This window comes from Drosophila gunungcola (assembly GCF_025200985.1).
Source record: "Drosophila gunungcola strain Sukarami chromosome 3L unlocalized genomic scaffold, Dgunungcola_SK_2 000009F, whole genome shotgun sequence".
NCBI lineage: Eukaryota > Metazoa > Arthropoda > Insecta > Diptera > Drosophilidae > Drosophila > Drosophila gunungcola.
The window spans coordinates 1,489,705-1,515,359 of record NW_026453181.1 but is presented as its reverse complement, the minus strand read 5'-3'; the positions used below and the strand labels follow the sequence as shown (position 1 = coordinate 1,515,359).

The window sequence follows — 25,655 nt, the reverse complement described above, 5'->3', positions numbered from 1 at the left end:
GAAGGATAAATCTTAAATTAGTTTATTCAAACATGTAGCTTCTTTATTTCAAAGTTACAAGAAAATGTCTAAGTTTCGGTTAAAGCCATTGGATTTTGTTTAAGTTTGGATTTGGACGTATTGTTTATTAAATTCCCTAGATTTTTTTAATTGTTCCGGCTCATTTATTTCTTTTAGTTGCGAGTTAGCCCTAACCTCAAATTCATTTATCTTCTGTTGGCATCACTAATTCCCAAGAGAAACCCTGCTTGCCATAACCAAAACGAATTCAATTAATATGCAAAGTGAGTCTGTCAAAAAATAAAAGCTGGAAGACCGATAAAGTGAACTCCAGTTTATTCCACTAGCTTCAAGCTCAGCCAGCGATTCAATAATTAAAGCGTATCCAAGAAGATTTACCCACACGCACTTGCAGAAGACTCCCCCCGGAATCCACTCTTCTCGTCGAGAACGGCTTCAGGTAAGCCAAACTGATAATCACTCAATTTGCTTTAGGGCACAAAACTGTGAAGTTAACTCAGCTTGTCGAAAGTTCCACGCAGAGAAGCTGTGCTAGAAGGGGGAAAACAGGGTCACACTTAGAACATTTTTTTTTAAACACCAATTCAATTTTATAAAAAAGTTTTTACAATTTGGTTTTTTTTAATTTTATTTTTTATTAATATAATTTTGCATTCTGAAGTAGTCCTTTCAATAGGACACTTAAAATGACCAATAATTACAAAAAAAAACTGGAAAGAGAAAACTAGTGGGTCACGACTACCAGATACCCTTTAATCTGCTAACTCAGTTTGAGACGCCATCTGTCATATTTTTTAACTATAGTCGTATATACGCATCTCTACAATCCGCTTTCTTAACCCGAAATCTCTTATAAATAATAAAAAATATGTAAATATAAGAAAAATAAATATAAAATATTAATAAAACCAAATCAAATGTCATTTTCTTCTTTTGTTAATACTTAAAAATCATTCATGAAACAATGACTTTTGAAGGTCTATAGTTGTTACACTAAGGGCTCGCAGTAAACAAACATTTGAAGAAAATTTTTCCGAGTGCTGGTGTTCTTGGTGTTATTAAGCTAGAAAAACCAAACCCAGATGGAGAGCTTTGGTAGAAGCAACCGTAGAAGCCAACGCCTGCGAGCCATCCGAGAAAAGCAAGTGGAGTGCACCAAATTGGCATTACCCAGTCAGAGGACGGGGATCGTGGGCAGGGCCATGCAAAGTAAGTGTAGCAAGCGTAAACATTACTCGGCACTGGGGAACAATGGAGAAAACCCTCGCCTCTGCTCATTTTTGCCCTGTAAGATGCATAATGCAAAGGCAAAGTAGCCGAAAAGAGCCACAGAAACTGCCAAGAAAACACAGGCAGAAAAATTAGTTACGCCAAAAGCAGAAAATAGAAGGGAAGTTGCGGGCACGGGTACTGACTTGATGATACTATGCTAAATGCTTGCGGGACACGAATATCTTGCTAGTAAAAAGGCAAAAGGGGATGAGGGTTTTCGAGGGTTAAGAAGGTGGGCCGGCGTCAGGAGCACTGCTTTCGGGGACATCCCACATATACTTTGGCGAAGTATCCATACAGATACCTCAAAGTAGAAGTTGTCATTAAGTTTTGTTTTCGTTAACTGTTCTCTGAATGTATTCTAATAATAATATATTACTTTATCTTATCATCTTAATATGCCAGAAATTCTGGGAAAAAAACTTGATCATATGGAAAATAGAAGAAATTAATAGTGAAAATATATCTTAAGGGCAGACTGCTTCCCGCTGATAAAAATCCAAGCTATACAGAATAATTAATTGATATGAAATGATACTTATAACGATAAAATTCCGTATCAATTTGATCTTGATAGTTTGGCGGATCACTTTGATACTTTCGATTAGAGAGAAAAAGCGAAGAATTACCGATTTTTAATAAAAATTTAACCATTTTCATTTCCTTAATATCAAATCGATACTGGTATTTTTTTCTGTGTATCAGTATCAATAAAAAACATTCAGTTCTGAATGTCAATCCAAAAATCCCGAATTGTTTTGCATATTTTTTTTTCTTTTTTTGTATTATTATTATTTAGTTTTAAGTTTCTAATTAATTTAATTTAATTGTTATCTTAATTATTGACAATACATTTTTAAGCAAAACATTTGCGTTGTATAAGTAGGATCCAATCTTAAATTAAAAAAAACACAAATAATTTATTGTTTTACGGTTAAAAAATAAATTTATCTTTTTGAAGTTTTTAGCAAATAGAAAGAAAATAAAATTCTAAAGCAGTACTTATGTGTTCATTGGATTATTATTCTGAGTGCAATTAGTTTTTGTTTAGAGCATTCAATATGCAGTCTTTTCGATTTTTGTTTCATTCTTCGACAGATAGGAAGTCGCGTAGCCGAGTGGCAACCAAAATGTGGCCAGAAACAGCGCGACACATGCAAATAAGCTAGGTGGCCAAAAGGGGCGGAGTGGGGCGTGGCCGCGGAGGATTTTAGCATACGGATTTCGCGCCTAAGCTGCGTTTGACGGCTGCTGGTGGCTGATATTTGCAGGCGACTTCTGGATGCCACAGCCATGGCAGAACCGAGTGGCCCAGCGGATCCAGAGGCTCCGATGGCTGAGTGGAGGCAACATTGTTGCCTGGTGCTGCCAGTTGCAACACTTGGCCGCGGATTTGGCGACAATGTCTCGCATGCTCCGCAGATTTCCAGCTGGCGACAAGTTATCAGACGAACGTGACTGGCAAATAGTTTCGGTTTAACTTCTGTTTTCCAGCAACGAAAGTTTTGACAAGGGCCTTAGCCATGGTTAGTGGCACAGAAGGCGGTAGAACTGCCAAGGGACGAGATGAAATTGAGGTGGAAAAACTTTTGTGGCTGCATTGGACATGCTGAAGTCTTGACACATTGGAGGTGGCGATAAGGTGCTACCATGGAAATGGCTGGGCAAAGTGGGCACCGAAAATTGGAAAGAATTTAAGTGACAACGTTTTGGAAGAAAGAATTCCCATAAGCCTGTCTGAGCGGCTACATAATCAGTCTCGAAATTAATGCTTTCTTTCTGTCCTAAAAACTAGACGCAGTACATTCAATATCGAAAGTGTTGCTTTACAAACTGTAGCTTTCCATTTTCTAAACCAATGAGTCTCGATATTAAGTTACAGTTGTAGTTACTAATATATAAAAAGGTCTTGTACATTTAAATTTCCGTCTAAAAGGTAATATTATTTTAATGTAATTATGTAAATTCAAGTTTCAATTTACAGACCACTTAAAATAAATACATTTTAAGGTGTATCAAAGAATGGCAACATTCTTCTAATTAATATTTATTAAATTACCTTTAATCATTATTTAAGAACTAGTGTCAAAAAAGAATTTTTAATTTTTTTTGTTAGGCCATTGGTTTTCCTAAAATTAATTCTCAAAAAATCCAATCACTTGAGTCTTGCTTTTAGCTACTGCTTCAGAAAAGCAATTTCCCACAATTCTGGGCTCCGTGCTACAATACAAAAACACCTCTTCTAAAATTTTTAACCATTCATCGACACTTTTGGACTTGTTTTCCCCTACGGCTCCTTTTCACGACGAACTTAGAAGTTGGCGTTGTTAGACATAACTTATGTCCATTGCTGTTGACCCCCTAAAAATGGAACCATGAAATTTGTAAGTGTCGCCAGAACTACCTTCCTGCCCCTTCCAAAGCCCCAGTTCCACTTCCCCAGTAACAGGGCCCTAAGCTCGAACTCGAGTCGAGCGTGGCTAATGAAAAGAAATATTAAATTCTCACGTTCCAAGGCAAATGGAAAAAAGCAGCCAGAAACGAAAATCCCTGCAAGCATATTCTACAAAATAAACCAAGAGCCCAAGAGGGTCGGGGGATTCGCCAGAAGAATAGAGCCAAGTTGTTCTCATACACAAAAGGTAAATAAAAATTGCAGGAAACCTCGACTCTCGACTCTCGGTCTGACCTTTCAGCCAACTCGAAGGCGAAGTCAGTCAGCCATTGAGCCAGTCTGGAGTTGACTTGCCCTGCCCGCCGCTCCGACTGCATCGTTAAAGTCCAAAGGCAAAATAAAACGTGATTCATGTTACTTATCACCCGCACAGCATCGACCATCAAGAATGGCCAAGGGAACAGTCGAGCACAATGGTTTCCTGGTCTGAGTCTTTGGCGTCGCTTCCTTTTACACCAAAAATAAAAAGTTAAAACTTGTTCATAAATAACCGATTCACATAAACGAAATGTATTTCTTCAGACATTTTTATTATATCGACGATGCTCTAAAAATATCATTAAAAAGTCAAGATAGAAACGAAATTCAAAACCAAAGGCGTTAACAGTAATTGTAATCATGAATAAAAAAAAATAAATTACAACGGTTTTTATAGGAATATTAACTTGTTTTATTTGACAAGGGGCCACAAAAATTATGGTGATTTAATAAAAAAAGCGATTAATAATAAAAACCACAAAGGAAGCAAACTTCGGCGAACTACCAAAATCAAATATCACATTTGTATTGTGTATATGCTTAAAAACTCTTAAGCAATGTCGATTTTATTAAAAATGTTATCCTAAAATTGGGAATTCGTATAAATTGTAAAGCAACGAAGTAATAATTTTTTTCTTTAATTTTGCCGATTGTTTCGGCCCTTTCCGCCTTACTACCTGCAATAGAAAAAACACTTTTGGGAGAGTTTTTTGCAGATAGCTTCAAAACAAAAACTTAGTTTGGATTGGAACTGATAGATCAGCCTGATCTAGAAATGCTGATCAAAATTATACAAGTTCCAAAGTATATTAATTTAGAAAAGTATATCTTTTTTTTTTAAAGGGATAAAAATTACATTGTAATTTTAGTTGTAATTGCCTTGTAAGATTACTAAATTAATTATCTTTATTTTTGATGGTATTTACAATCAGGCTTAGCATGACTACAAAATTTTGCCATTTAAAATATTACTCGCACTTTTTTAAGCTTAAACCTTAATTGTTTTCCCTAGGTTTTTCTTTTATTTTTCTCAGTGTCCACTCTCCCCGACTCTATTTCACTGTGGCACTCCAATCTGCACCTTTCTTGGCCATAAGTTGCCCTGTGGCATATGAGGCTACCCAGTTCTGCTCCCCGCCCATCGCGATGTACTTCATCAATGCCGCGCGCCGAGGCCAAGAAACAATTTCGAAATTTATGCTCACGACCCTTACTGTTCGGCCATGATGGCGTCTCCCTTCCCCCCTTCCCCCCTTTCAAAATTATTTTCATATTTTTCTCCTCCACCCCTTTTATTATTTATTTGTGCTGGCCGCGCATAATTCTGGCTGGCAGGAGAAGTATTCCTAAGATCGTTAATGAGTCTGCATTGTTTGGCTGATCAACTCGATTGGAGGCGACCTCTGACAGCTGTCTTCGACATGAGATCATTCACAGCTCAATGGTTTTCATTAGGTTTTCGGGGAGATTGGGCGGAGACGAACGGATCTCGGTGGAGTACGTGAAAGGAAAGGCATTTAATTATTTAGCTATATTGTGGTGCTTTTCGTGAGCCTTTAAAAGTAATGAATGTGGCAGGTCATGCTATAAAAACTAATGCTTTAACTAATTGACTCCTTGATCATTATTTATTTTACAGCTTTTATAGTTTCCATAGGCATTAAAACTTAGATACTTTTAAAAGTTAATGATGTTAATAAAGAATGAATATTATTATTAAAATTAAAAAAAATATATACCAGTCAGGCTTTAATTTTAAGTAAGTATGATTTGCAAATCAAAAAAATGCTTCTTGTTATAATCAAAGTGATTACTATTTGCTGTTCTTAATATTTTTAAGGGAATTCTAATTTAAAAGTGAACCAATTTTTTTTAAATGAAAATACCGTTACAATATATTTTGTATGCTAAAATCGTATACTTGTTTAAAGAAGGCCTTTGTTTTGTTTTTGCTAAAAAAAAATTACAATTTTGCATAAACCAAAACTAAAATATAATTTTATTGACACAGAAGAGTCGAGTTTCCTTTAAGATGTAATTATAAAACGTTTCGCACGTTTATCATTACTTCCCACCGTCCCTAAACGGTTTTTGTTGGTCTGTCTTATCCATTTAAAACTTTCTTGTTTGACAAACTCGTTGCTGGCACTTCCTCTGCTTCCATATACCACATAATTTTGACACATTTCAAAAGCGCTAAAAAGAAATTATCGCAATTAAGGCAAGCTTATAAATCTGATTAGGGCCAGCCCAATTTCTTCGTTTTGGCTTCATGCTGTTACGGCTTTTGTGGCTCTTTTGTCGCAATTGCTTTAATTACTCAAAGGAAAAGCCCTAAGAGGGCCACCTGCTGCATAGTTTATGTCCCATTGGAGACTCACCTCTCTGCAACCACTCAGCTGGAGTTCTTGGCCCAAACTGATTTATGGCCGACAGAGGAAAAGAGGGACAGAGAGAAAGACTGCACGGCAACTTTATCAATAACCACACACAAGTTGGGCAAAAGGGGTTTTTATCGGACAGAAATGTTTTCAAACTGCTGGCCTCCCCCTAAATAACTATAAAATTTGACAACTTTTCGGCACATCCCCCTGCCAGCCCGCAAAACTATTCATTCCGATAAACAACTCGATTCGATTATTTGCGATGCCATTAGAATCGATTTTCGGGCGAAACTTTTCGACAACTGTCATTAGGCATTGTTGGATTAGCCGAATGAGAGGTGGTCGGGGTGTATGAATCGGGGAAACTTTATCAATTTGTGGGTGTGGCCGGGGCATAATGTATGCCACCCCCTGGAACTAATGGAAGCTGGTTTACCCGCCCCAATGACTCATCTAGATTTTGATTTAATTCCTGTATCCATCTCTGTTTCTCGCCGCTCCGATCCCTTTCGATTGTTTGACTACATTTTGCAGCGCTTAACTTTGATTGACATTCATGCTCCATCATTTATTCATTTTCAGCGCCGAAAAGTTATTCAGCCCACCACCACTCTTGGAAAATTTAATTGACTTTTCTCAACGAAAAATTAGCAGCTAGTTCGCCCCTTTCCAATTCGAGGGCATAACTAAGGCAAATATTGAACCAACACCCGAATCTCCCCTTTTGCCGAGATTTCAGTGCGGTAGCGGGGTGCAGACTTGTTATTTGGCCTGGCAATTAACTTTCTTTTGTTTGCGGTGGACTTGCAGCCTTTTGTGTGATTTCAGCTAGTTGGAACTGCCGGAGGTTGGAGGACATTGGGGATTCTCGGGGGTTGAGGCCCCCTTTGGCAATGAAATTTCATTGCTAGTTGAGCGCAGCTGTCGAGATTTTTGTGTAGCACAGTTTGAAAATAGATTGGGTCGAAGGTTCAACATTCTTTAAGCGAATGAATATTCTACCGTAGAAATCTAGGCGAATCAGCAATATAGTATTTGAATTATTAACATATCTAATTCAAATACATTGAACCTTCACAATCTTTTAACTGAAAACTTATTTAATTTTATAAAAATCAAACCGAGTAGTATTAAAAAATAGTTTACAAATAAAATACAATAACTTGGTAAAACCATAATTATCTGTTGTATCGATAGAACTTTAACAAAATATACAAGTTTTAAGCAACGACAAAAAGGCTTCTACATATATGTTAAATTTAATACGGTAATTTTTCCTTGTTGGAGCATAATACAAAACCAGTATCCACATTAAACAATTTTTTGTGTTCATGTATTTCTTATAGTCGCCTTGCATTAGTCAATTATGTAGTTTAATCCGACTGAAACAATTTCCTCCGAACTTTTTTCGTTGCATACTTTTTAGGTGTTTTTTATTTTAGTGTCGCTCCTTCTTGGGGAATCCCCATAAAGTCCTTGCCAGCAAAACATTAATTAAATAAACTACACGGCACACTGCAGCGTGTTCTTCGTTGGTCCATTTGTGCAGTTGCCTAATTGAAAATGGCAATTAAATTGCAAACTCCCCCAGGCGCTCACAAAGCGGCTTCCGTTTGAGCCAATTTTTTGTCGCTTTCGATTGTGTCGCAACGATTTCGGCAATTAATTAAATTAAAGTTTTTTTTGCTTGCTTTAAAAGCATTATTTCGAGCAAACAATAAAAGTCAACTTGTAGAAAATTATTGAAAATTTACGGACACCTTAACCGCCTTTTTGCCATCATTCTTTTTTCACGTTCTTCCTTATATTTGGCGACAGCTTTTTTGACCCGGTTCGTTAAGCTTTTTGCCTTTAATAGAGTAATATCTATTTGAACAGTGATCATTTCAATAAGATTGTCAAAATTTTTTCGGAAAGTCAAAGTCACCCCAAAGTCCTCAAGTTGCGGGTTTCTCCATCCGATGTAGAAGTGAGACAGTACTGCAACAAATAGCCAGAATACAAGATGAAAGGAAGATTGTTGACATCGAGATGTCGAAAATAACGACTGACTATTTAAAACTGATTTTTCTTGAAACAACAGGCACGGGTTGACTGGTAACGTCCTTTTATGAAAAATGAGAATCTCTAAATATGCTATGGCTCCATTTGAAAACCTCAAATCTCTTCGTTCGGGACGTGCAGCCGCACAAATATATCACATTTCGACATTCCCAGCTAACAGTTACGAATATTTCTTCTGTATTATTTCCACTGCCCCGAGTTCTTTTTTATGTTTCTTTTTTAGTAACTTCACATCTACTCATATGCTTTGCTTTATGATTTTCACGCCCGCATTCAGCGGCAACAAAACTGCACTGCAAATAAAAAAGGGCCGAATGAAGCTGCTCATTGACGAAAATGGGATACACTACGTTCATAGGTGTTCACTAAGAGTATATTTATAAAAATATGCTTTATTTAAATTATTGCTTTAAAGTTTGGTAATTTTAAATAATATATGAGCTTTTGAATAATGGAAATATAACTATTTATAAGTTTTTAAAATCAACAATTTTTTTAATTCTTAATAATATTAACCATTTGGGACTAAGTATTGCTAATTTATTATTCACCTCAAAACTATTTTTTTTTCATTTAAATATTCAATATAAAGCTAGTGATATTTGGCTTAGAATTTGTATAGTTCATCAAATCGGCTATTTGCTCTATAAAAATATAAACAGAAATAGAAACGGAAAACTTCACGGATTAGAGTGTTTTGCAAATCGGTATGCAGAACAAACGTCCTGGTTCAGAAACATGTTTTGCCACATTAACGCCTGCACACGCCCGCGCCATTTTGTGGCCGTATGCAGCCAGCTTTTCCTGTTCCCTTTCTTTGGCTTTTCCCTCCCCTAGCACCCCCACAAACACACATTGGCGAAACCCACACATTAATAACTTTTTTATGGCGGTCGCATAAAAACGCAACAAAACTCACCGCCGAACATTGGATTCCATTTTCGTGTGCAGTTCTCTGCTCGTTTTTTTTCCGCCGTGTTGCTAAAAAGTTTTCTGTATGGCTGTTGTAGTTGTTAAATCGCACACGTGTTTTGTACAACATCGCCATATCCTTCCTACATTTTCCTTAATACATGTCCCTCTGCTTAGGAGGCTCTAGTGATTTTCATCCCACTATTTCCCCAATTTTAACTGCAATTTGTTGCCGAGGAGCTTAGTGACTGACTGAAGTCCACACGGACCGAAAACTATAAAAAAAATTGCATTATATTATTGTTTTAAGCCAAAAATTGAATTTCAGAATCTGTAAGGATGAGAAAATATTATCAAAATTTGTAGTAGTATTGGTAACAATATTCTTTGTTTCCATTACAGCAAGTTGAGTTTTAGAATGCGACTGATTAATTAAAGCTTTTACAAAGTATAAGTAAATAATTTTGGTGAAGTGTACCCTCAGCATCCTCTGAAAAAGTACAGTATAAGTCTCGATTTTATTTCGGCCTTTTCACCGCACACATGTGTTTTGAACGCTTTTGTTTTTGTCTGCGTGTTTTCCTTTTTTCGATGTTTTTCATTCTTTTTTGCGGTTTCTCTGGGAGAGTATTTAGAAAACAAGTGTAATCAAAATTATATGGGCGTGGATTTCTCGTTGCCACTCGTAAATTTCAAGGCTTACGGCCATGTGTTTCGAGTGTTTGGCGGACGGAGGGGCGAAGTGGCCGTGGAACTTGGCCAGCGGTGTTGGCAAGTTATGATTGAATTTCGAGCTGCTTTTGTGTTCATAGTTTGTCTGTACCGCTTACATGTGTAGTTGGTTCTAATGGGAAAAGTTTTAGGTCAACAACAAAAGGGAGGTGAGAAGAATCGAGATTTGCAAAGAGCTTTAAAATGTGGGAGTGCAGTGGTGAACTGAACATTTATTTTGAAAATTGTTTACCTAGTTCAGCATAGAACATTTATACGGTCTCTATATTTGCTTCACCAAATAAAATCATAACTTTGTGCCGGAGCATTAATACTTAATAAGTTGTCTATATCTAAAATTTTTTCTTGAAATATTGAATATTTTCTCGTGGTGCATTACTCTAAGAATTCAAAAGTGTTCAAAACCGTTTACCAAACAAATTTTTTGTGCAAATAGTAATTCAAAAACTATAAACTAACTAACTTTGACTAATAAGATAAGATAATGGTTATCTGTTAAATGATACTGGCTGCCAAGACCATTTTAAATCAGAAAAAATAGAACTAAAAGTATTAAATACCGAAAAATTCTGATATTAATTCTACATTAAATCCTTTTAAATATATTTGTGTCTATTCCCTACACTAAAATTTAAACTTACAGAGGACTTTAGAAACTAAAGTTGTTTCCATTAAAGACAAAGGCACTTAAAGGTCGCAAAAATTGTGTAAAATCAGAGGATTCAACTTTATCGGCATATTCCAAAGACATGGTCAGTGGTTCAAATCGGGAACTTTTTATTTTTGACCGCAAAGCACATAGTTGGCAAGAAAAAGAACAATTGGTTCGTGCAAATTTCAAAAAGTTCGATTTTGTGCTTCTATGTTATATTTATTTAAAACAAGAAAGAACGACTAATATCTTCTAAAACTATAGTTCGATTTTGAACATTTTTGTGTATATCGATAGATTTGACCAAGGCACAGACACAGAGTACAGCAGCTAAGGTCTTACATGTCTCAGAGCGGTGTGACAGACGTGTTAAGAGTTGCCAAATCCCAAAACTCCAGCTTTTGTAGTTTCCAAGATCTCGATTTTTATACAGACGGACAGTCGGACATGGCTAGATCGACTCGTCTATTGATCCTGATATATATACCTTATAGGGTCGGAAACGCTTCCTTCTACCTTTTACATTCTTTTCAAAGATCATAATATACCCTTTTACTCAACGAGTAACGAGTATAAAAATAAAAAAACAATCTAGTTGTCTAACGGATATAGAAATAACAAAACAATATAGCAATCTACAGTTTTTTGACTTCAAAAAGCATCACAAAACAAAATGTCGTGGAGCAGCACGGATGCCCTGGGCCACCTACAAACTCTGGTGACGAGGCTAAAAGTTCTTCAGAATCTAGAAATTCTGATCCTCAATGCAGAGCAGCAGGAGCAGCCTGTTGGCGAACTGCAGGAGCAAGTCCGCAGGCTGGAACTGATTAGATCGCAGATGACGTTGTTTAATACAGAGCGACTTAGCATAGTGGAGCAGCTGCATCAGAACTTTGCGCACCACGTTTCTGTGCAGCACCACATTTCATTTGCTTTGAGGCAAGGCTTCGGCGAACTGCGGGAGGGACTGAATGCGCTTCATTACCGGATGAACAGAATGAGCGAGGACATCACCTGCCCCATCTGCCTCGCCCCTTGGACATCGCAGGGCAGACATCGTGTAGTTTCGCTGAGATGTGGACACCTCTTCGGAAGCATCTGCATTCGCACTGCCATCAGAAGGTCCCATCGATGTCCGATTTGCAGGCGCCGGGCCCGAAACTCCGATTTGCGTAGGATCTTCAGTCAACGGGTCTTTCCGTAGTGTTGCCACCACTTGTTCGCTTGGAGTTACATAATTATTTATTGTTATGTTATTTTAAATTTCAAAGATTTTAGTTCCTGCCGTTATTCATGATTTACGATGACCAAATGTGTATGATGGCTCATTTAACAACAGAAATGAAGGAAATGGCCAATTGTCTACATATTTTTGACCTTATCGAACAATGAATGGCCCTCAAATGTAACCAATGCTAAACCAACTCAATCGAGAAACATACAAAAATAACGGAATTAAACTAAAATTGTTCGTTCTTCACCCAGGAAATTAAAAAAAGGATTTCAAATGTTTTTTTCAAATTTGCAGTAACACTAGTCTGAATTTAAGTCCCAAGGCCCATTATTTTTCAAGACCAAATAAAAGAACAAGCCTTTTTACCAGTGTAATACGGTATTTGCTACATCAATCGATACATTGCAACAGCAAGCAACTTAATTAATTGGAAAGATGTTCAAAAAAATAATAATTGGTGCTGTTGATTCTTAATGATTGAACAGAGCAGTTTCCCAATCGAATTAAAAACACAGCATTTTCAGTCTTTAACAATAAAATAGGGTTTAATTTTTTCATTTTCCGTTTGTGTTTGCCATTGGATGCTTCCATGGTTTTCTGTATGTTTATGTTTGTTTTATACACTTATAATTGTTCTCTTGCCGCTGGGCACTCGCTATGTTACACCGACTATCGTTAATTGCTATAATTAATATGCATTTTCATCAGCTTAAATGCTACAAAAATCAGCTTGGACATAAATTTCACGTACTTCTAGTGCCAATTTAATTCAAGGACTCAATTAAATGCGCTGAAAACAAATGCTCAACAACGGGCCAACATAGCAGTGTGCCGTTCTCTTACTTTCGGTGACTTTTCATGTCTCTACAAATATTTAAATGGCAGTTTCAACTCTTATATAGTGGGGTGAGGGGAAAAATTTCCATAAAGTGGCAACAAAATTTTTGCGTGTTTTGTTTGTTTGTTCACTTAAGTGCTATGACTACAACGTCATTTAAAAATTGAATTAAAAATTATTTCATTATGCGTTTAGAATTAATTAGTTCAACAAATATACAATTACAGTTAGAATTACAGTTACAGTTAGTGTTACAGCTATAATTATAATAATCGTATTTGCATTAAGTTTAGCACATGGAGGACATTTATTGCTACATAATACATTTATATAGTTTATGGTTTCCTTTTTGTTTATACATAGATGAAGCACAGGTGTGAGCACCGAACTGCGGTTGTTTTAAGCATGGATTGTATACTATATATATATGCATAATTAGTGTGTGTGGGTGTAAATATTTTGTTCTGTGACTAATAAATGTAATTTGAAGCCTTGGTTTCTATAACCTACAATAGAACAGTCGGGGCTCACATCCCTTTAATGCCTAACATTCAAATCATAATCATATTTATATGCGCATATAACTACCTATATATGTACGTTCATTAATTGTAGGGCACATTTAAAGCTTTCAAAAAATCAGAACCTAACTTAAAACTCGCTTCAAAAATGAAAGATCGTAGATGCCTAATGTTCGTATACCACGAAAGCAATGAAATTCTACAGAATACAACTCGACTTAGAGCTAGAGTCTCGACTTACATGAGTAGTTTTGGTTCAACAAGCTTGCTTCCGTATCAACTAACATATTTCAAATTCAAACAATAGCCTAGGGTCAACTTTTGATTTTCTCTTCTATTTCTTGTGCTTCCGGACATAGATGATGAACTTTATACAAAGCCACTAAGAACTACGACTGCTTTTGGGGGCTAGTGTTTTGCTTCGGGGCAGGGTGTCTATGTGCTAAACTCTAAGTAACTCTCGTTGGCCGCCTCCGGGTCGGGAGTGAGGGGCGTGGACTTGGCCCCGCCCGCCGGACCCGTCTCATACTAGACGTACGCCTGCGCCCGCGTCCGGGGCTCCTTGCCCTGCAGCCGCTCCACGAAGTTCCGCCAGCTGACCATCGTCTTGCTGGAGTACAGCCACACGCTGGACGTGACCCCCACCAGCATCGAGCAGAGGTACTTGACCATGAAGATCTGGAAGATGGGCCGGGCCTCTGGCGATCCCGGCGCCCTGGCCGACGGACAGGGAATCGAGAAGGGCTTGCAGATGTCCCGATGCCACTGGATCATCCACTCGTCAAAGTTGTAGTACTCGTAGAACAAGCAACCCAGTAATCCCACGGCGGGCAGTATGAACAGCCCGGAGAAGAAGCCAATCCGCAGCATCAGGCGCTCCAGCTTGTCCGTCCTCTTTCCGTCCGTTTTCATCACCGTCCGGATGCGGAACAGCGATATAAATCCGGCCAGTAGGAACAACGCTCCGATCGAGAGATATATGCAGAGAGGCAGGATCAGGAAGGCACCCAAGGAGTGCGTGTCCAGCTGGCCCACGAAACAAACGCCAGAGAGAATGTCGCCTGAAAGAAAAACAAAATTGTTAATTAAAAGATTAAATACTAAGCTGAAGCGGAGAAAAGGAGGAGTTGAATACGTGATCTCTTAGAAAAGGGCATTTATCATTCATATTTTAATATTTTATATCTAATTCAAAATATTAAAAATTGGCCTATTATTGCAACATGTTAGGCTAAACTTTTTCACCTTTAAAAATTTGGTTTTAATCTTTTCTTGATATAAAAATCAAAAATACTTCTACCAGGAAAAAAAGTCGTGACAAAAATTTAATACACGTATTTTTAACAAAAAAAATATCAACTTCAATTTTCCAAAATGATATTGGCTTAATTTTAGTTATGTTTTCTAAACCAATCTTGAAGTCAACTTAGTTAAACTTGTATGGCTGTTTATTTTATTTGTTTTGAAATATTAATTAATAGGAATGACTTATGGTGTATTATTATTTTTGAAAAAAATATACATAAAAAATTTTTTTAAACATGTATATCCCTTTGTTATATTTTAAACAAAAAGTATATTTCCTCAACTTCCCCAAATCCTGTGTACGAAAAGAAACAAAAAATTCATTAAATAAACATGACCGCAGAGAGGTGCAAATATTCAAAACCAAATTGACACTTTCATCATTAGCTAAGCAAACAAGTATTTATTCTCTTTAAAACATATTCAGGTGAACATGTCGACCTTTGAAATTTTCTACAATATTAAATGTCAACAATTGCAAGCGATATGTGTTGAAAATAACTGTTGATTGCAGACAGGGAAAACAAGCAAACGGGGAGATAAACAATGTTTAATTTTACCATTTCATGTACCTCTTTCGGGGTAAATATTTACCCAACGATAACCCCAAACGGCAGCGTCGATGGCCCCTCCACGGTTTTAGTTCAAAGTCAATGCGCCGCGTGTTTGAACATTTTACGAGCAGCTACGCTGCCCAACTCACCCAACTCCTTCCACCGATCTCCCCCACTCATTAGCGTTATTTATAAACATGTTGCAATATACCCAGCTCACACCTGCCCCGCCCCCGATCTCCCATACCCCTAATGAATTCATCATTCGTTCGGAGTGCCATATTTCCGCTCATAAATTATCGATTAGATCCTTGTTGAAGTTTCTGCCTTTTCGTTCTTTTTCTCCTTAGGTTATATTTTTTTTTTGCGCAAATTTGTCGCGATTTTTCAGGCTGCTAAGAAATTTTACAAGCTTCGTTGAGTTGTAAATACTTTCAATTAATGCGCTTCAGTTCACTTTTATTTAAGTTTTTTTTAGATGGGACTTGAGGGTGCTCAACTTTATTCGGAACTCAAATAAAACTATAGTAATAGTACGTTTAAATACTTTTCTGCAGATATATCATTTATAAGAGAAGAAAGCATATGTCTTTACCGGATGTTGGTTGGAAGAAATGTATATTACATGGGTTCTCGTTTAAAAAAATTTTGTTTAAGTATAATAGATTAAGGAATTAAAGTTTAATACAATGTTTGTTTTGTAAATTCGTTAAATTCCTAGCCGACTCCTTTGCAAAAAATTATTTCCCAATCACCGAACATTTTTATCCGATTTTTATGAGTTTGGCTTTTACATAAATCCTTAACCCATCGATGGCCTGACATTTATAGCCATTGAACTCACATTCTCCACACCAGATGGCGCCTTTACAAATCGCCTGCCTTTGAAGTTATCTGCAACTGGAAGCCTGAAATATAACTTTATACCATAAAAGTCATGTCATGCTGACAAGCCAAGAGACCGTACTTGCTAGAAAGAAAGGGAAGAACTAGAAGAAAAGAGAGGGAGAGAGTGAAGACTCGACTGGGCAAATTAAGTGAGTCGAGAACCGGGAAAACGTCGATAAACGAATACAATAAATAACAGCAGGCAGTCTGCAACATCCTCCGAGTAAAGAATTCATAGAGAAGAATTCTGAACTGAAAATTTTAACCAAATAAAAGAAACGAGCTAAACCCACGTGCATAACTGTTGAATATAAATCACAATTCCGGGGCTGGATATGATTCGGGATCTTTTCGAACCCGATACGAAATGCCACCTGCCGCTGGCTTCTTTCGTTTTCCACCAACTCAATCGCAGTTCCAGTTTCCCTTCCGATATGGATCTTAATTTATATCCGAGCCTGAGAATCGTTTGCAATCCGAATGAAACAAAATCAAATGAAATCCACTGGGCAGAGAAACCGGACTTTCGGTTTACGATCGAGTATTGATAAATGAAGAGCAGGGCCTATACACAGAACCAGTTCTATTCGAGTCCTTTTTGCTAAGAGCCACACAGTGCGAAAACTACTTACAGATTGGTAATCAGTTTTATAAAAATGACTCATTCAAAACAAAATTTTTGCTGTTTTTAATAGTTATTTAATGATTAAGACTTGGTTTTTTTGTGGCAACATCCCTTTTTATTAATTCATACATATGTATATTTCAGCTTTTTTCTCATTCATACATATGTATATTTCAGCTTTTTTCTCTGTGCATTCTGGGAAACCAGTTTTGTATTTTTTCACTTACTTCAGCTTCATTTTGGAAAATTGCAAGCGGCACAAGTTGCTGTGACAATTTCTGAGGCTCTGCAGTTGAGAGGCTGCCAAGAACCGGGAGATGCAACAGCAGCAACAGCAACATCCCAGCAGCAGCAGCAACAATGCATGTCAATTGTTTTGTATGGCATGAGGAATGCATGTTGCACTGAGAGAAACGGGTTCCTCGTGGGATTAGAGGGGGAGTGGGGAGACTTTTTCAGCTGTCAGCCATTCAGTCAGGGCTTCTTCTCCTTTGCCTCCTTTTCCTTTCGTTGACGAAGTGCAGACAGCAGAATTCCATTTTTAGCCAGTGCCACATTGCATTTGATAATGAAGAAAAAGCTGCATTTGTTTCCTTTGTTCAGGTTGGTAATTTCATTTGAGATCGGGTCCACTGGCCAAAAGCAAAGGTGTTAATCTGCTGGGCAAATACAGGATTGCCGGTACCAACTTGAAGTTGGTTAGACAAACGAAACAAAGCTCGAGCTTTGTTCCAGTAGGTTGTTAACCCACTAAATACTCGTAATAAACCTCATGAATGAAATATACAAAACTGATTAAGCATTCCCCTTTACAAAAACTCTGTAGATAGAGTTGACCTTTGTCCTAGGATTCTAGAATAGTAAATTATATTTTGTACAAGCAAAATACTTTAGGCAACATTACTACATAGTACATTATTTACCTAATTATTATTTTCTGTGAGTTAACTTTAGTTTCTAATCATACATACACAAAGGGTTAATAGAGGTGCTACGGAGTAGGGTGAAATGTTTTCAATTAGAGAGTGACTCTTTGTTTCCAGATGTTTTTCTCTAGGTGACAGTTTCACACATTTTAAGAGCTGGTTTTTAACAGCTTGTGTGGTCAGTGTTCGCTCTTAGATGTGGACTGGGAAGTAAATAACAAGCTAAGAAACAATAGTTTTTCAATTGTCTAATTTTTCTTTATACGAGATTGAAACAGAATCACAAATTCCTGATCATACGTTAGTTTCATCGATATTTAGATAATTTTATAAAACTGCTAATTCCTTTAAAGTCTTAGGAAAGATTAGTTTTCTTTAGCAACGTTAGTGTTATAATAATAACGTGATTATATGTGTACCATCACCACATATTACAATTCGAGGTTCCAGCATATGCATACGGTCCTCTTATTGCCATCAGATGCCCTCTTTCTGGTTTTTAGCTTCCGCCTGAAGTCAATCTCATGTGACATTTCACCTGCTCACCAGTTCCTGTCGACGTTAACCCTTTGGAACCCCCTGTGCCCTGCCAGGCACTATCTGCCTCATATCTATGTAAAACTCTTGTACACATGCTGATGATGAAACTGTCAACTGTCATTTAAAATTTTAATCGCATGTTCTTCTGCCCGTCGCTGTGCCCCTTTGTGTGTCTCTTTTCCACTCGCTGCCAACGATTATTGTCGCCAGCAAAGACAGCAAAAACAACGAGAGTTGAAGATTTTTAATTACTCTGGCACCACAACGCCCCTTTCGGTCCCTTTGCCCTCATTGCACCGACTGACAGTTGCTTATCGCGGAGCTTTATAAAAATAATATAGGAGATGGAGCAGGCGTCATTGGGCTCTTTGCTTTCATTGCTTTCATTGCTTTTGCTCCGCTGCTCCATTTAGATAAATGACACATAAATTAAGCAATTTTCCTTTTATGCTACCCGCTACTCAGTGGCCACTGCGCGGGCATGTTGGAAAACCCAAAGGGGAAAACTATTTGCTCTTCTAAGTATCTAACAGGCTAAATTTATTTGACTGCATGTGAAATAATATAAGAAAAATACGAAGTGTTTATATAAGATTTTAGGCTTACAGATTTAAAAGTTGAACACTCCAAATAAATAAAATATATTATACAAAACCAATTTAAAATCGAAGTTGTTTAACAGTTTTGGCTGTATAAAATTATACGTAAACTAAATAATAAGTATAAATACTCAAAGATACAGATTTATTATGATTTTTATTATAGGGTATGTTCTTACCTAAGATTGGATATAAATTTTTAATTTCGCTTTTTGCTTTGCCCTTTGTTCATGATAAAATAATTATATAACAATTGTCAAGCTGCTTGTGTTGGTTCTTCTACTTCCCCCTACATATATAAGTGCGGAGGACCCCTCAACCTCGTTATGATCGGTCGTTGGCTATTTGTTCAACTTGAGTGTTGACCCATTCGCCGAGGGGTTGAGGGGTATAGTTGTATAGGGGGTGCTTGAGGGGGGATAAAGCTGGGGCACATCTGTTTTAGTAAGGAGAATTCTATCTCAATAAAAGTTTATTTGCTCTCTTAATGCGTTTTTTCTATCATTTTATGGACAACGCTTCTCAAGTGTTAGATAAACATTTTGACAACAGAGTCATAAAGTTACCATGGGTAATAATAATGGCCGTGGGGCGGTTCACTTTTCTGGGGTTAAGGGAAAAGCTGTCTGTATTATTTCGATTGCATTTAATTTAACCAGTTTAATAAGCAATGGACACATGAATAAAAGATTTATTCAATTTTAATGATAATAAAGAACAATCGGAACCGAGTTCACAAATTTTAATAGGTCGAAATATTTAATTGGTTAACTTAATACAGTCATATTATCTTTTCCCACGTAATGCACATAAAGTTACTATCGCGATTTACACATTTAAAATCTCAGTTATAAGTTTAAAAGCTTTAAAACAAACCCTTGCCAAAACTACAGTTCAACAACCTGTTGCCCAAGTGCTAAAAAAAACAAAAGACCAAAACCAAAAAAAGTCGTAACCAGGCAGAGAAAAAATAGGAAAATAAAACTAAAACTTGCGACACGCGACATTAAAAACGTGGCAGGCAATAAAAATTGAGGTCAACAGCAACGGCAGCTAATGAATAACAAAGAAAACGCTAACCGGAGAGGAACAAGTGGAACAAGGAGGAAAAGAGTTGCCGTGTCGCATAATTTCGCATTGAAAATGTCAACAGCAAAACGTTGTTGTTGGAAAACGGGGCGGAGCGGAAGAGGGGGACCCACTCTTATCAAGATGCGCAATTAAATATGGAAATGTGCAACGGAGACGCGGACACACACAAAATGAAAATGCAGGAAAATGCAGAGTGAAAAACATCAACAACATAAAATCCGCACACGCGACAAGTGTCATTAGCAACCCACTGCCCCTAAAAAAGGAACAACATTTTTTGTTGCGACAATTTAATGTCATTTTGGTGGGACATTTTATTTAGTAAAAGCTCATGAGGCAACCGCAAAAGGTGCTGTTGCAAAAAGGGTGCACGGATAAAAATGCAGCAACGAATTAATTTAATTTAAAATACTGCAATACAATTATAACATTTAAATTTATTAATAAAAATTAAATGATCGCGAGGCCGTTAAATGTCAGCGCTGTTCAATTTAAAGCGGTCTGAAACCAACAGCCTTATATTTTCAGTTCAAAAGAAAATTCAATCAATTAGTTAATATACTTGAAATTAAAATGAAAGTATATTCATTCTACATAACTATTTTGAGTTACATTAAGTGTCGATGTTTCTGTTTGGTGTTTCACATTTATAGTTGGGCAAATATTTCAAAAATTAAACATGATGGAACGCGGGGACGGGTGGGGCAAATGCTTGTCCCAAAATTTGTTGAGAATTTATATAACGTGTCGACATCGGCGACACAAACAACAAAAATAACAGCAGCGACAATTAGGAGCAACAACAGCTGGCGGCAACAACATTGGCCAAGGTTCAATTCGGTTCACACACTCAGACAAGGCAAACAATTTCAATTTGCATGTAGAGGAAGCCTCCGACACGAACGTACAATCACACAATTGGAAGTCGAAAGTTCAAAGTTGTAAGCAAGAATGCTTGACGTGGGAGTGGAGATTGATGTAGAACTTTCCCTTAGTCGAAACTAAGGCTTTATACTATTTATCATGTCAATGTCACACAAATTAACCCACCTTTAAGTAATTTTTATAAAAACAATTTAAGAGTACTTAAGAATATTGTTGCATAAGGCTGCTGCGAGGATACACCCTAGAAAATATTTAATTAAAACTGCTAGCAATAATTGAATTGATTTTCTCAATGAGACTCAATAAGTTTGGATAATAATAACCCTGTGTAAACTCAGAATTTGTTGGATAAATTCGCATACAATTCGTTTCTTTATCTTGCAGGCCCCATAATTATATTTTGCACCAATTTAAAAAAAATGTTCGTTTTAGAAGTTCTACTGTTGGTGTGAAGTGCTTTGAAGTGGACTAAGTTCTGTGCTAGTTTGTGTGGCATGCAACATATGGAATGTTTCTGATTGTTGAATGAACATGTTTTGTTATTTCAGTTGAGGAGAGGGTGTTGTGGGGCATGAAGTCGGGCAGAGACTTATAATTGCGTTAGCTTTGGCTTCTCCTTAATCTCCTATCATTCGTTTCTTCACTATTTGAACTCGCAGTAAAAAGGTATTTGTTATTCGATCACTTTGCCTTTTTGTTCGCTAACATGTACTTAGGAGGAATAATAAAAAAATTTTAAGTCTTATTTTTGGTAGTTAAAAAATCCCCATTTTTTTCTGTGTCTGTAAATCTAATCCTCAACCTCTGTTAAGCAATGCATGAATTTGCACAGACAGCGCACAAGTCATTTGAATGTATAAAGACATCTAAAAACCAAAAAAAAAGAAAGTTTATCTTTAATAAGTGTGTCTTGAAAATAAATTACAGTCAGTATTATAGTATAGGTATTGGTTTCATTTCAAAAATTGTAGTATAAAGCCATGTTTTAAACCACATACAATTTATTTTGATACATTCTTGGTATTGATTTACTGGTCTTATTGAGAAAGTTTTCTTTTTTAATAGTTAAAAAATAACAATAGTTTGGTTTCTATGACAATCTTTTGGGTGAAGAAAAAATGATTATTGACTAAATATCACACAAAAAAATCTATAAAATTTATTTAAATTTTTTTTGTAGAACACAATTGTTAATTGTTATTATGCAAAAAACTGGTTTCCCCAAACTTAATAATATTATAAAGTAAATCCGATATTTATGCATTAAGGCTTTCTTTTTGACTTACTTATGGTATGCTGATTTTAACATAATCATTTTACCAATAAACGATTTGTTTGCTTGTATTAAAATTAATTCTTTTAACTAAGTATCTGCGACATAATTAAATTGAATTGAATTAAAATTTAACTTTTTTCAGGCATACCTTGCGTATACGTTATTTAAGTTCAGACATTAAGTCTTCAATAACATATACACAATTTTTTTCTTACTGACAGTTCTGTTCAACGCCATGAGCATACTAACACCAAATCTCACACAGGAGATTTTATTGCGCTGTTTTATGTTTTCTCTTATTTAAATGAAAACGAGGAGGATAGAGTGTTAGAGGGAGATATACTGGCTCGAAAGAGAGGGGAGGCAGAGCTTAGACATATCTAACCGCAAGTAGTGAGCTTGGGGCATATGCTTGACATTAAGTGTGGCGCCCTCTGTGGACGAGCACTCGCATTCTCATGATGCGCTGAAGGTGGCAAAGTAATTAGTGAGCAGCCGAAAGAACTCTTCTTTCCCGTCCTTTTCAGATTAGAGCCCCCTCTGTCTCTTTTCCCCGGCAATTGTTAACGTGGTCATGTACTTGCTACACACTGAAACAAAAGTGTGCCTGCTTTTGTCACCTGCTAACTTTTGTTTCACAAATACATATTAAGAGTTAGCTAAACTTCAGTATAAAAATAAGTAGAGTAGAAGGTCAAAACCAAGACAATCTGATTAAAATAATGTTTAATGTATCATTCAAAAAGCTTTGTTATCCAAATAGATATAATTTAGGCCAATGTACTCGGAAATTATGAGTTTAAAAAAAGAAATGTAGTATGACTGTGAAATGCTTGTGGTTTGCTTTCGGTGTATATCTGTTCAAGGGGTTAAGCGCAGCTTTTCATTCTCTTTTCAGCAGCAGAGTGTCTCTTTTGAAACCCCCTTTTTTCCATTTTCCTGCCGCACGTGCTGCGGAAATGAGTTTTGTGTATTTCACTTTCCATTTTCCGCGACCCCTTAGTTGTCTTCTTACACTCGCTTCTACCTGGGCAATAAAAAAGGATTAAAATTTATGAAATTGCTTCGGTTTTTGGTATTTGCGGTCGGTCGGGAGGGGAAATGGATTCGGAACGTGCTTGTGGGTTAACTTCGGGTTAAGCTCAAGATGTGTGATCCATAAATAAGCGAATGGCTACCAGAAGTGGTAGTCATTTGACATAAATCGTGATATATGGATATTATTTTTTATCAAGAGCAATGCACCGCATGAAAAAGGTAAACGGAAAAGGATTTATGGAAATTTAACGGAAAAGAATTTAAGGAAATTCACCTTTTGATCTTCTTTTCTCAAATGTAGTATTGTACATATATTTAATATAATTTAAATATATATCTATTAGGAAGACACAATTTGTTTTGCGTTTCCATTTAGTGTTTTAGTACACATATTCAAAGCTATATATATATATAACAATGGTATCAGTTCGTACACAAAATAAAAAAAGATCGAACGGAAATAAAATACAAAGATGCCAATTTATAATTGGAAAACCCTTGTGTCCGAAAACCGTAAACTGATACCAGAATCTTTGTTTGTAGACTTTTCTCTGGAATCAGTTCTAAATATCCTTTTAATTCTTCTTCCCCACATCCAACCAACGGATTTATTTTTTTGCCCTGCCTGGCATTTTAATTTTTAGCTTTACATTTTCCGGAATAAAAGCAGCGAAAAATAAATCTCCTCGCTGGTTTTCTTATTACTGGCCCACGTTCGCGTGCGGTTCATGCGGCTGACCCATAAAACCCTTTTCCACATCCTTAACCCTTTGCTGCCAACCCGCCCCGACACCCTTAACCCTCTCGTGCCGGTTGTCGCGTGCTGGCTCTTAGCTTCAGCTCAATTATCCAGCGACACGACCACGCATAAAAAATCAGGCAGCGCAAAAAGCAGCAGAAAAATGTTCATTAGGGGAAATTCCATTTAACGAAATTGTTTTGGGCTCGAGTTCCCTCAGTTGGAGGTACAAACACTTATTTCTCTCATTCAAGTTGAGTGCCGAAAACGTTGAATGCGATTTTTTAGGTGTTGCTTTAGAGATGAGATCGTAACGATTATGGTTGTCGGTTAAGGGATGAGGTACAACTTAGAAACTCGAAACAAGAAAATGTATTAAAATATAAGATCGGGTGGTTTGGGCTATTTTCGAAAGGCGCGTACGACAATTTGGAAATGCAGAAGGTCAAATGTTGTCTATTAAATCTATATTTATATAAAATGTTCGATAAGAGGCAATTAAGTTTATTAAATTTTTCTTTTAAGATGAAATAAACTCTTGATTAATGTTAAAAATTTTTGAATTTTAGTCAAATGTTTAGGCCAAACTCAAGAACAGAAATTCAAATTTAAAAGTACCTGTTGTACCTAATTAAATTTGTACATATTAATAAGGAAAATGTGTGAAAATATCTTATTACTTCTTATCTAAATCAGATTTTCGCAAAAATTGCATAACCAAAAACGAAACCCCAAAGCAGACAGCATATATCCGGAGAAAAGCTTTCTCTTAGCCGCAGCAGTCAACACCAGCGGTGTCGAGGCCCAAGAGGAACCCACCCATCTAGGTAAGCGGTGCCTTCCGCTTTTCCGACCCACTCCTCTCGGATAGCTGCTGAGAAACTTTTGGCAGAGTTTTCCCCAAGAGTTTTGCTTATATTTGCCGCCACATCCTGAACTGGTCTTAGAACAAAAGGCGCCGAAATATCCGAAGTGCGGAAAGAAAAGCGCAACGCAGGACAGGCCCAAAGAAAAATATCAAGTATTATATAATATGTATTAACACTGGCAAGAGACGCATATGGAAAATAAATTAGAAAAGTTCCAGTTTGTTCTCGCCTCCCCCAAAACGCAGACAAAAGTTTATCCCGTCGACAGCAAATCTGTATAGGAAATTTATTAATATTTTATCAGGGTTCCGAAGAACAAGAGCTCTCTTATACTTTCAATTAAAAGTTACTTCAGCAACATTTGTTTACCATTTAGTGTCCAAAAAACGAAGGGGAAATCAAGGTTTATGAAGGCGTCAGATGCGTAAACACAAACAAATATAACTTCAAATGAAAACAAATATCGTGTAAAGGTCAAAGCACCCACCACCGATTTGTTTCCTATTTCCTAAATGAATACAAAAAGTGTGAGGCATTTGTAATTCGACTTTCCCGCTGGCCAAAAAAAGGTTTCGGGTATCAATTACATGGGTATAAATTTGTTTGACCGGAAGGACGATTGATTGATAGCAACAAATTTTGAAATAGCTTTCGTAAACCTTACTCTTTTATTTAAACGCTCTGTGCTTGCGTAATTTTATATTCAATTTTCTATTGTGGGTCTAACAAGTTTATAAAGTCAAAAAGCGAAACCGAATATCAAATTAAGCAAATATTTGATTTAAATTCAGTTTCATGCACTTTACTTTTAGTAAATTCAAAGAAAACTACGTGATTTTCATGAGAGAATTTTATTAACCATGCAAAGTTTTATTTCCTGCTTTCAATTATTCGGAAAATTTCTGTCTCACTTCATTGCCCATTTACAACTTGTTCCCACTAGCCATATCTCGCTCTCTCTTACTTTTTTCATTAA

The 25,655-nt window shown here is 36.6% G+C and overlaps 2 protein-coding genes across 2 annotated transcripts in view; one reads left to right on the top strand and one right to left on the bottom strand.

Annotated features, from left to right (window-relative positions):
* Nucleotides 1-11,360: 11,360 nt before the first annotated feature.
* Nucleotides 11,361-12,257, top strand: LOC128259687 (uncharacterized). The gene has a single exon (XM_052992221.1). The coding sequence runs from the start codon at nucleotides 11,424-11,426 to the stop codon at nucleotides 11,952-11,954; it is 531 nt and encodes a 176-aa protein (XP_052848181.1). The 5' UTR covers nucleotides 11,361-11,423; the 3' UTR covers nucleotides 11,955-12,257.
* A 244-nt stretch (nucleotides 12,258-12,501) lies between these two features.
* The window catches only part of LOC128259673 (frizzled), a 102,515-nt gene continuing 89,361 nt past the window's right edge, over nucleotides 12,502-25,655 (bottom strand). Inside the window, exon 5 of the mRNA XM_052992202.1 lies at nucleotides 12,502-14,404. Within this exon, the coding sequence (XP_052848162.1) occupies nucleotides 13,872-14,404 (533 nt within the window). The 3' untranslated portion in view covers nucleotides 12,502-13,871. The remainder of the gene's footprint in view (nucleotides 14,405-25,655) is intronic.

What these genes read in the sequence shown, in the direction of transcription:
- LOC128259687 (XM_052992221.1), top strand. Translation starts at nt 11,424, where the DNA reads ATGTCGTGGAGCAGCACGGATGCCCTGGGCCACCTACAAACTCTGGTG.